Raw genomic sequence first — 11,961 nt, 5'->3', positions numbered from 1 at the left:
TCATTGAAGGGCCAAGATTTTTCACTTGAACAGGGGTCAGTACGTTTCTGGTCACTATGAATGATTGACTGAAGTAAATGAAACGTGCAATAGAATTGCAAAGACATAAAAATCGAACAAGATTACCTTACTTGAACCTGATGCAAGAACTGTGACTTGAAAGCATGTTATCAATTTTCATCTCCAAATTGAGGTCAGTAAAGTGTCTGTACAGCTGTGGCTACCAGAATTATATGAATCCAAACAATGGCGGAGATCAACTCCCTGACTTGCCACTGGCAGAAAAGTCCGAGCGTTAATTACCTTGTTCCACTTCAGCGTTGATGCGAATAGTTCTAAGTCTCAGCTCCTCGTTCTCGTATATCATCCCCCTCGAGGACTTCCGGTCGAGTTTCCTGTTTGGCTTCACGCTGACGTCCCTGCGTCTGGTCCTCAGCATCCCAGCTCCAGCTACGCTCACTCCAGTGCCCGCCATTGTGTTCGTTAATTTAGAGCCAAGGCACCGTTTCAAAAATCCACTTCACCCACCACACTTAACAGGACTCACGCTCACCATGGTCACAGATTCACGGCATCTCGCCGAACGTTCACCGCGCGATACTCAACGGATACTTTCAACCAGCGAGGACATACATAATTGAAGCGAAACGAGGAAAGACGTCTTCCGCGAAACACCAGGACGCGTGTTTCCGCCACGTTTTTTACGCTGTCCGCCTTCCGGCAGCTTTACGATTGGCCATTAGCTCTTCGACAGGGATTTTATCTTCGCTTAATGGCTGCGAACGCGTTAAATTATATTGCGCCATTAGGAACCGACTCCGGAAGTCTTCGGAGAACGAAGCAACGCGTTCAAGTAGCTACGTAATCTTATGTGACTTCATTCTTAGTCCCCTGGGTGTTGTCTCGGTCTGCTCGCCGCTTTCTCATTTATGCGCTTTATGGATTCAGGGCTTCCTGTGGATTTCTTCTTTCGCGGTTCAACTGGTGAGGTTAAGTACTTTTGGAGCTTTGCAGACTTCTCCAGATAGGTCTCGTTACGTTTGGTACGACTGACACTCTCAACGTTCCTATTTCTTCTTTTACACTTGGCGAGACAGGTCTCAGAAGATTTTTTCAGAATTCTACTATTTTCTTCTTTCAGACTTTCCTCGAGTTTTCTTCTTGCAACTGTTACCTCATCCCAGGCTATTTCCTTCTCTTCAACAAATCCTCAGACTCTCTTCTCTTCTGCGATATTATTCAAAATATTCTCTTCTTCAGATTCCCTTTTCTCAGACTCCTCCCAGACTACTCTTCCTCTTTCGGACAATCCTCGGTCTTCCCTTCTCGTTCCTCTGCGGTCCAACCCCTAAAAAATTCGCAGAATGTCAAACACTGTCCCAGAAAAATCGCCAGCGAAATCGCGACCTGATATTCCAGGTGCATCCGCGCTACCCGCAAAAAAATTCTCATCGTTCGTTTATCAGTTCGAGTCGCTCGCGCGCAATTTGCGCCCCCATTACTCACCGTTTATCAGCGCTCCTCGGTTTTCTTTTGTTCCCCTGTATTTCTTTCAATTTATTCGCGCGTTCGCGGGAATTTATCCCGCGCGATCTTCTGTCCTTGTAGGACAAAAAAAGAAAGATACTTCCTCCCTGGTCCCTTCACGCTTCGATTCCCGCGGGATTTATCCGCGCCGCTGATCCGAATTTATCGTCGTCAGAATTTTTACGCCACCTCCACCGAACAACAACCCTGTAGCGCGTCGAAGGTGTTCTTCATGGAACCTTGAACATATCGTTGGGGTTCAGTGCTCTGCGTTAGGGTCTGGGTTAGGATATACAGATGGACTCGTTATTTCTTATTTCGGAATTGTTATCTCTTCCTTTAGACTCACCTGGGACTCTTCTTTTAGGCAGATTCAGGCCTTGCTGTAGGTTTCTTACTTTGAATGTTTGGATACCTCTTCAGGGCTTGCTTGGTTACCTTCAGACACTTTGATTCTTTTAGAATTTTTAGAGGTGTTCAACGAGACTCTCGCAATTGTTATTTCTTCCTTTGGATACCTTTTAGATATATTATTCTTCTCTTCTAAATTATGTTTCTCCTGACTCTTCTTCTTTTGGAGGTATCTTAGAACCCTTCCTGTTCTTGGAATGCTTCTTTAAAAGTTCCCTTGCTGCCTCAGTCGTCTCTTCTTTTTTCTGAAACGTCTTCCTACCTTTCTGTCTTCTTTAATTTTTTGTCAACTGTCTCAGACTGCCTCTGAGACTTCTTTCAAGCCTCGACTTCCGCGATGAAATCTGCGATGAGAATGTTGATTTAGCAAACGAAGATATAACAATAATGAAAATTTAATTTTCGCTTACATGAATTTCGAAGACCGGTGGCCAATCCTCGAATCCTCCAGTTTCAGATCATAAGATATTAGTCCTGTCTCCTTAGTTCGCCATTAGCTGCTCGCTCTGTCGCAGATCTCTCAACGGCACTCGATCTGAAAAATGAAATAATATCAGTATATATTAACAAAAATTGCATCGTATCTCCGATTCATCTTCGTTTCGAGCACTTCCCCGCGAGTTGTCCCAAAGGATGGGCGATTAAAGCGCTCGCCGGCGGGCCGATTCACCCTTGGAAACGCCGGCTCGGGTTGCAGCTGCACGCTTCCCGACGGATGCATGGAATAGGAAAACATTCTCGCTGGTGGAAAGTGGCGAGTGAGAACCGGGGGGATGGGTGGCGGTGGTGGAGGGCGTAAATCTATGCTTTGAAGAGCGTTTTTGGTCGTCTCTCGCCTCTCCCTACCTTTCTTTCTCGCCGCACACGATACACACAGAGTCTGGGAAGTGACATCAAAGAGGAGCGTGGCTGGGATGCAGGAGTGGGAGGAGGGGGGCATGAAAGCTCAGGTGCATATCGTCGTTCATTCGTTTGTGGGCTGTGTTACCTTTTGGAGTGGGAAGTAGGGGGTAAAGGGGATGGACGAAGGAGAAAGAGAAAAGGTGGGGGAGACTAAATGGAAAGAGGGGAGGATGGTGAACCAGTGGACGAAACGGAAGAGGAAATGCCGAATCATCGAAGGAAGAGAGATTGACTCATACAGAATACAGCGTTACTCGAATTGCGATTAAACTGATTAATGATAAATCAACGGTGTAATAAATTGCAAATGGAATGAGCAAAGCACGAACTCGAATACAAAACAGGACACTCTGTATAATAACTCCGTTGCGATCGATATGTTTAATTACACGTTTGATTTATCTATCGCTAAAATACTTTTCCCACGTGGACAATCGTTTACTCGTTCGAAAGATCGAAATGGGACACCTTGTATGCGAAAATGTAACAAAGGTATGAATTGTATAATACGTCGCGTTCGGTTGTTTTATTGCGCACGATGAAGTTCCGAGGGAAAGGCAGAGGAGGCGGTGAAATTAATCGAGGCAGAAAATGCTTTGACAATGCACGGACGTAATTGATTTATAAACAACTCTCCTGCCGGCGCTTCCGGGCTTTGGTAAGTGCTCCAGATTTCCTCTGGATACCGTAATTAAGACGAGGAACACGAACCCCGAGGAACGGCCCTCGCGTTTCGTGATTATTGTTACATTAACGAGAGCACGGTTTATTGTACGCCCCTTGTAGAGCTTTATTTATTTCCCGACATTCACGAGTCTGACCTGGGACGGTATTGTTCTACTGTTCACACTGATTCCACTTCAGGCGCAGTTTTAAGTGTCAGCGGCACGACGATCGTACATATTCGAATTTCTTTCGATAGATTCCATTCTAACGATCGATATCGAAAAGTTCTTTTTTGACATCTAAATTATTTCAAAATTTCGCAACGATTAAAAAAAGATTCCTTCGTTCGATATCGAAATTCGTCAAACCGAAGCGATATTAAGCTCCTACGTTGAAATGTATAGTGACGTACGTTCGTCCGCGTCAATTTAAAAATAATCCCGGTTTATTTGTTCGTGTTTGGTGTATGTTTCAGCGTCGTGAAAACGAGGTCGGAATTATTGTTAAAACAAACACCGTTCCGGCTAGGATCGCGATATCGAGCAACAAACGGCTCCAAGCCGCAATCAGGAAGAGTTTAAAAAGTTCTCTCTCATTTTTTTTCTTTCAATTCCCTCGGGGAAGTTTCGCGGGGAAACGAAGTTCCGTCGTTTCCCGGCCGCTTTCGCCGAAATACGCGCGACTGTAATCACGTTCATTTGAACGCGGATGCATTTTAATGCCAGGAGGCATCGAAAGAAACTCCATGGGAAAGTTACGTCCTGGCAAAAACTTAGGGCTCGTTAAGAGCCGCGCGTGCATTTGCATGACACTTATCAAAACTCCGAGCACCTTCAACGTGCGCGAGGGGGAACGGAGGATTAACGAGGAGGGGCGTCCCTTCTCGAGTCGTTGCGAAATTTTGGCTGTCTTCGGGTATTAGGGCCGGAAAGTTGATATTCAGAGAGTTTCGTCGATGGAGATTTGAAATTAAAGAATTATTTCTTAATTAGATATTTTTCCACGGTAACGTTTGAGGTTTAAAATTTACGAATATTTTCGGCGACAGTCAGGAACTGATACGAGAGTAGGAGAATACTAAGGAGGAAAATAAATTTAACTTGTTCATTCGGGTTCGTTGTTTTGAATGAAAGAAACTCGAGCGCACATTGTGCCAAGCAGAAAATGTAATAAATCGAGTCTGGTAAAGTGTAGCGTATTAAATTGCAAGTGGTTTGGGCCACCGGCGTGCCAAGACTAAAAATTGAATTCCTGTTTACTACCGAACGGAATTCCTGCGCCAATCTGATAATTTTAAATTCTCCGAATCCCACTGTTCGAAACGTACAATTGGAAAATTTGCCGCTGATATTTAGAGTGTACACGCGCTGCCATAGAGAAGTACCTTTATATTCGATTTAGTTATTTTTGCACCACGCGCTCCGTTTACGTTTAGCGTTCTGTGAATTTTCTCCCGCGATTTCTTATTTACAAATTGGTCACGTGCTTTATTGCCTCGTTGCTCTAACGAATTATCTAAATTTAGACCGCGATGGGTCTAACCTGAATATCGGTATCAGGGGCTAGATGTTTCTTCTTTTGTATCTTGAATTGTTTTGTCCGGATACAAAAATTATATTACAAATTTAATCAATTAAAAAGTGTCGGCTTTCGGTTGGTTATTATTTCTGCATAGCTCGACGAAGACGCGAGACAAAGAAAAAGAGAAATGGGTTTATTTGAAGTGCGCCGCGCTGCGGAAACGTTCGGTAGACGCAACAGCCTATCCGACACCTGGCGATTTTAACGATTTCCGGTCGCGAGATTCGATACGCATTTTGATGGCCGTGTGTTACGTTTGATCGGCTCTACGACGTTGAACAGATGAAATTATACGACCTTCTGCTAACAGCGCGAACTTCTGCTCTTTGTCAACTTCGAACAATACCACGATAACCGTCCTGCAAGTCAAAAAAATGATTCTAATAATTTATGAAATGATACATTTTCTATTTATTGTCAGCGTCATCTGTTCAGAGAAACACGAAATGAGCGCAAAGATTCAAAAAAAGAAAAACATATTAGTCTAGTTATGCTGGGGATAGGTTAGGTCAAGGATTAGGCCTACTTACTCGAGAGTTAGTTCGGGTTAACTCCTAAACGTTAATTAATCCCTCGTATCTCCCCAATCAACGTCGCTCGATTCGATAGCCCTGTATACCTAAAGAAACACATTATCGCTACTTGTGGGACACCCAGTGCGTGCCAGTGGTATTTACCGTACGCGTATTAGTTCGAAAAATTGACTCCTCGGGAGTCGCGCGACGAGATTGGCGTGGATGGGAGCCAGTGAATCGGCTACATCGGCTGCATACAGAGCGTGCCGATGGCGGTGCATTTGTGACACGGTCGAGGTAACGACAACCCATGGATTACTCGCGCGACACGTGTTGCCGACGTTTACCCCGCGTCACGTTAACATGTGCATCGTCGTCGTTCCGCGTAAGTGCGCCCAGAAGTGCGCGGTACAACGTTGGTTTCGCCCGGTCGATCCTGTTGCGGATGATTTACATGCGGTTGCATCACGCCAGCTGGGGTCACCCGCGCGAACATGTTTTCGAACCTCTTCCCACCCTTCGTGCCCCGGTACGGAAGAATTTCAGCTTACTGAAACTGGGGCAAGCTGGGCCAGCGTGGTACTTTTGAGGGTCTAAATGCAGGATCTGAGGGTTATGGCAGGATAACAGGAGGCTGGAGGTCTGGGAAGTGCTTTGTTGTCAATGTGTTGCACCCAATTGGGTCATATTGGATCACCATGATAGTCTTGGGGGTCTAAATGCAGAATATGAAGAGTACAAGTGGATTATGGGAGGTTTGTGATTCTGGGAAGTGTTTTATGATCAACGTGTTGTCTTCGATTGGGTCACGTTGGGTCACCATGACAATCTTGGAGCCTAAATGCAGAATATAAGAACCACAAGAAGATTATAGAGGGTTGTGAATCTAGGAAGTGTTTTATGATCGAAGTGTGCCCCCAATTGGGTCACGTTGGGTCACCATGGTAAACCTAACACTGGATAAAAAATAGAACATTTCAGAACCCTGTGTCCAACACTGTTGGGACTCCCGCGACGTTAACTGACTTTGGAACGGTCTTACAATAGTACATAGCTTCAAGAATATTTCATTTGGAGGATAACAAGAGCCACGATTTTATTTTCGCGAGCAAGACTCGCGCGAAACCAGCCAACGTCGCGAACTTTGTCTCCGCGAGGGCTAGCTCGTCGCGGAGCTAATTGAATTCGATCGAAAATACTCGCCTAATTGCAGCGTCAGGCACGGGCGAAGTTCGTCCCGCTGCCGCTGGAAAGTGGGGCTGAACTTTCCAGTTTATGGAACTGAATCTTAAGTGGCCGACCCTCCAATTTAAACTTGGGTTATCGTTCTGTCCTCGAAAGCGGGTTACACCCCCTCCAACCGTCCCGACAATTCCTAAATCACACGAGCGGTGAATCAAACCCCCACCCACTCCTCCGTCTTCCCTTAGTGACGCTGAACGAACAGTGGCCAGAGGCTGGGAAAACTGTCGCTGGATAAATTGGCCCGAGGAGTTTTTGCGACGCGCCGGAACGATTATGGAGTTTCGAGGGATGCCTGTGATCCCATGGCCGGCGCGAAGAAGTAGGGGCAGAAGGGGGGAGGACGAAGTATTCGCGACATGGGAGCAGTCTTTGAACATTTAAATATGAATACTGAAAATTGTAATCTAAAGAAGGTGAGATTTCCAGACCACTGAAATATTTTTTAACGGACAGTCAGCGTACTCGAAGTCAAAAAAATCAACAGGATAATATTTATAAATCTAACTCGATATATTAAATAATCTTTTTTGACGTTACTTTCCTTCTGGATTTCGTTTTCGAAAGATATACCAAATACGTTTGGTTTCCCAGAAAAGAGATTTCCTCGCCTCACGAATATCTCGTTACGCCTCGAGCCTCTCCATCGCGCGGAAGAACAGTTCTCGCTGTGCCAAGTAAAAAAAGAGAGAGAAAAAAAAAGAAGCACTAAACTTCTCATCGAGGCCGCACGATTAACGCTGCTCGTTTTCCTCTCGGACGCGTCGCGATGAAAACTTGATCGATCCTCGACAAACGAGCCAGCTTTTTTCTCGAGTGGACGATCGGGAACCGAAATAGCGTCGCGGCTTCGTTTGAACGCTCGAAAATCGAGTCTCGACCGTCGGGCCGTTCTCGCGAGTTCTAGCTGCATTTCCATTTACGCGACGAAAATAAAACTGTCTGCACCCCGACACCTGAGATCTAATTATAATCTCACGGAAAATTTCTTTAACGATATAAACAACGCAACACAATTACAGATTATAATTTGTATTTGTTTGTGTTATGAGAACGGTTCGGCAATATTGTTTAATGGTAACAACGAGATTTGTTTATTATTTTGGGGATGAAATTGGAAGGGCAGAGAGAGTGGAGAATTGTATATTGCGACAAGTCTGGCTCAGTCGGAACAATTATATCGCATTGCATCATCTTCTGTCATGATGCATCAATCTCGATCGTAGCCAGAGTGCATAAAGTGGCGCTGAGTCATCAACAGCTCGTTCCGTTGTTTGAGTTCAACTCGCAAAGGTTCAATTTACGCTTTGATTTATCTTTCGGCGCGCGTTTTCTTAAAATTTCGTTTTCACTTGGCACGCAACACTCGCTATAAATTTCTCGATACACGTGATAGATGGTCCGTGTTGGTATTTGTTTGTTTTTTTTTTTTCTTGTGACAATATTTTACAAATTTAGTAGGGGTAAACTTACGAGGTGGTCGGAAGAATGAAAGAATCTAAAATTCATTCTTGCTGTTTGAGTCGGACGATATTTTGATTAAGAATTACAGGGGGTACGGTTTCGTGGCTGTCGTATTAAATATTTTATAATAGAAGCTGAAGTAGTCGACATTATCACCCTTAATTCGTTTAATTTGCTATAGAGGATCGATGTAAGTCGCTTGGTCTCGATCTCGAGACTGACCTAGAATACCTGTTACTGTATTTGGGTCAATCCACCCTAGAACCTTGCTTAAATAACCTAATTTTTCATGTAATCTAGTTTTAATTAAATGCGACTTAAAATGTCGATTATTACCAAAAAATGTAAGCTTGTCTGATCAATGTCGGCCGATACTACTTCGGTACGAAGCACACTTTCTCCCAAACATTCGGTAAAGACCGGATAAGTGCAAGAAATGCTGTGTTTAACGACCCCGCGAGATCCCCTATCAGTGACTATACCCATGAAGATGTTTTGAACACTGACAAGTCCTAAGAGGGTTCCAGGTACCTAATAATATTTTAAGACCCCGGGTATCTCCGACTCTACCCAACTCCTAATTAGTCTCCCGAAAAACAGGGAAAACACGCGTCAAAGCTTTCCAAACACATCCCCGGGTACGCCCGGGGGATGCGCGGACGGCAAAGAAAATGAAATTTCCCGAGGGCGAAAGGACAACCGGAAAAACCGAGGGAATTGCGTCAGGAAAAATGACGCCACCCCCGCCGGTTCTCTATTTCAAGGGTGCGGACGCGTTTTCGACGACCGGGATCGTTTCGTGGCCGTTGCAGCGCCATAAAAGGTGAGGCCGCGGGGAGGGGTAGGGCGCAGCAATAAAGGCCAGTGACGCGGCTAACTGAAAAAAGGAAGATGTATTTTTTCGCTCCGGGGCAGTTATCATCCCCCTGTCCAGGATGTCTCGGGCGAGCCAACGCGCAGGACAGTTGACGGACGCCCGTGCTATTTGATTTCGCGTCGCCTTTTTGCGATTGCTATCCTCGGGCTGGTTGGATGAACTTTGTCATCGCGGAGCCACAAAATTGCTTTCCCTTTACTTCCCCCCTGATGTTATCGAGCACTGGCCAAGATTAGACGAGAATAGCGGGAGTTACGTCAGCCGTTCACTGCACGAGTCGATTAACTCCATTTTTTGAAAAATCGTAAATTTAACCATTTGCAGTCCGAATTTTCTGATTTCGGTACATTTTTGTCGAGCCTCACTCGACATAGGACCGCAAAGGGTTAAGTGTCTTGGCGTAGTCATAATTTTTGATGTTTATAATAATTCCCTGAATAATATAGACCGACATGATTAAGCGACAAAATTTTGTTTTGCCATTGAATAATAAATAATTTATTTCAGAGACCATTTCGTTGCAATTCTCGACATCCTTTTTGTGTTATGGAGTTAATCGATTTGTGCTAACGATTCGAAGCTAGAAATTTGAAGCTAGAAATTTAGTCACATAGTTTCGATGCCGGATTGTCCAAAATAATTTAAAGATGAGGATCGATAGGTCTCGACGCGAAAATGTCGAAGTTCGTTGAATGAATGGAAAGCCAAAAGGTTTGTTCACGAGTTTTCGCATTCAACTTGGAACAGACGATGCTGTGTAACCCGAACCGTGGCAAATGGAGGGGGTAAACGCGTTGAACCCTCCGAGGAAAATAAATTTCCGAACGTAGGTTGCATTCTTCGTGAATGAAACGAAAGGGAAGACGTATGTGCATTCCTAAAGGCACCATTCGTAATCCAAACAGCCGAGTATTAATAGGCAGGAAAGAAAACAGTGAAAATTTTCAGCGACCGGTGTCTGACAATCGTCGAACAGCTGACAGGCGGTTTGAACGGAAATAAATCATTTATGTCACACTTTTCGGCAAACGTTTCGATAATTCGTCATTTTTTAGAAACCGGGATTTGTAGTTACGTAGAAAAGTGTCGTTTTAAAAATCTAGGTTACCCCGTAAAATGAAACCACGCTTAATTCCTCTCGTCGACACCGTTTTCATATAGCCGCCGTCGCGATTATGCCTGTCAATCCCATCCCGTGAAATCTCGATCATTCGAGTCATAAATACGGACCATATGATCGCCGGACGTCTCTGAATCATCGACGCAGAAAATACCCTCGACCCGTAGGAACCGACACCGTGCAACCTCCGCAGAAAAATTTACTGGCAAATGCTCCCACCTAAGAAAGAACAATAGTCACAAATTAAATCGAATTAAAAATTCGAATCTGTCGATGAAAATGTCATCTTAGAATTAAACTTCGATACGTCATGAACCAAGCGATACCTGCCAATTTCCAGGCTTCCTAGATTTCCCGTGTTCCCATCCTTCAACCGGAACTTATTTCCACTTGGAAAGCACGTGAACGTCTTGCCCGGAAACGATCGCCGCGCGACCTCGAGGAGCCCACGCAAAGCGCGCGTGTGTAAAAAAAAAAAGTCCCGCCGAGTTTCCCACCGCGGCAGGGAAAGGAGGAAAAAAGACCCGACACAGAGGGTTCGTCACACGCGACACACATTCACTGGAGACGAAAGGAGCGTGGAAAGAAGAAAAACAAAAACACGAGCAGCTCGAAGCAACAATACCCTTTTTCATCCTTCTTTTACTTGCACCTCACTAACGACCGGCGGCACGGTGCCCCGACCTTCTCGCTCGTTTTTTTATCTCCCGACGTGGCGCTTGGTCCCTCGTCGAACCTCCTCCCCCTCCCCTCGGCTCTCTGTGTCCAACCTTCTCGCCCTTTCTCGCGTTTTTCTTTCTTTTTTTCTCTCTTTCTCTCTCTCTCTCCATACACTGGTTCAGGAAGGCAGAAAGTTTCCTTCGCGCGACGTACCTTTTGTCTCCCTTTGCCTCTCCTCGCGTTGTTGTCCTATCTCACCGGCACGAGCCCTTTCCGTTGGCTTCCTCCTCGGCGTCCTCTTCCTCTTCCTCGCGCGTTTCCTTCTCGCGGCCGCGGCCGTGCGGAATTCGAACCGGGGTTCGATTTGGCGGCACCCAGTTTGAGCTGGTCGGCATAACTGCGTCCGAGTAGAACACTCGCTCCCTGACTCTCGTGGCCCTGTCTCTGTCCCTCCGCCGCGAGGTGGAGCTTCTTCCGAGCGACGTCCTCGTCGCTCTTCCCACTCTTTCGCTTCTGGTACGTCCGTCTCGCGCCTCCTCGCTGCGGTGTTTATCACTGTCTCCGTTCCGGTAGCGACGGCCTCGAGGCGGCTCGAAACGGTTTCGATCGGCCAAGGCGTCGATCGACATTTTTATTTTAATCAACGCCAGGTTTACGGAGGTTTACGAAACACCTGTTACTACAGGGCGATCCGCTTGATAGTAGACCCGAAAGGAAGTGCCGCCGCAATAGAACGAAGTAGACATCCCATTTCTGTCATCGACGAACTTGACGATCCCTCGCAGCTGGGGTCACTAGGGCTCTCCCTTACTTATACTAGGACCTCGGGTACTTCATTCTATTGTGGCGACACTTACTAGCGGAGCGGACCACCCTGTACGTCGAATTCTTCCACCCATGAAAAACGACGGGAAATAACCTATGGTGTGACGGGAGCACGACCAGAGAGGTGCTACTCGAGGGCCCCCCGAGCCGCCGTCGCTGCGCGAGACATA

The 11,961-nt window shown here is 45.8% G+C and overlaps 1 protein-coding gene across 3 annotated transcripts in view; it reads right to left on the bottom strand.

The window, feature by feature from the left end:
- Positions 1–11,680, bottom strand: part of LOC128879711 (uncharacterized) — a 30,354-nt gene extending 18,674 nt beyond the window's left edge. Inside the window, exons 1-6 of one of the 3 annotated variants that reach the window (XM_054129113.1) lie at positions 10,633–11,680; positions 10,417–10,525; positions 2,349–2,473; positions 1,877–2,282; positions 1,507–1,766; positions 304–1,348 (exon numbers count right to left, since the gene is read on the bottom strand). In XM_054129113.1, coding sequence (XP_053985088.1) covers positions 304–475 — 172 coding nt within the window. In that variant the 5' untranslated portion in view covers positions 476–1,348; positions 1,507–1,766; positions 1,877–2,282; ... (1 more) ...; positions 10,417–10,525; positions 10,633–11,680. The remainder of the gene's footprint in view (positions 1–303; positions 1,349–1,506; positions 1,767–1,876; positions 2,283–2,348; positions 2,474–10,416; positions 10,526–10,632) is intronic. The other 2 variants (XM_054129114.1, XM_054129115.1) reach the window with 2 other exon arrangements.
- Positions 11,681–11,961: the final 281 nt, after the last annotated feature.

This window comes from Hylaeus volcanicus, chromosome 7 (genome assembly GCF_026283585.1).
Source record: "Hylaeus volcanicus isolate JK05 chromosome 7, UHH_iyHylVolc1.0_haploid, whole genome shotgun sequence".
NCBI classification, from domain to species: Eukaryota; Metazoa; Arthropoda; class Insecta; order Hymenoptera; family Colletidae; genus Hylaeus; species Hylaeus volcanicus.
This window is presented reverse-complemented; position numbering and strand designations above follow the sequence as displayed.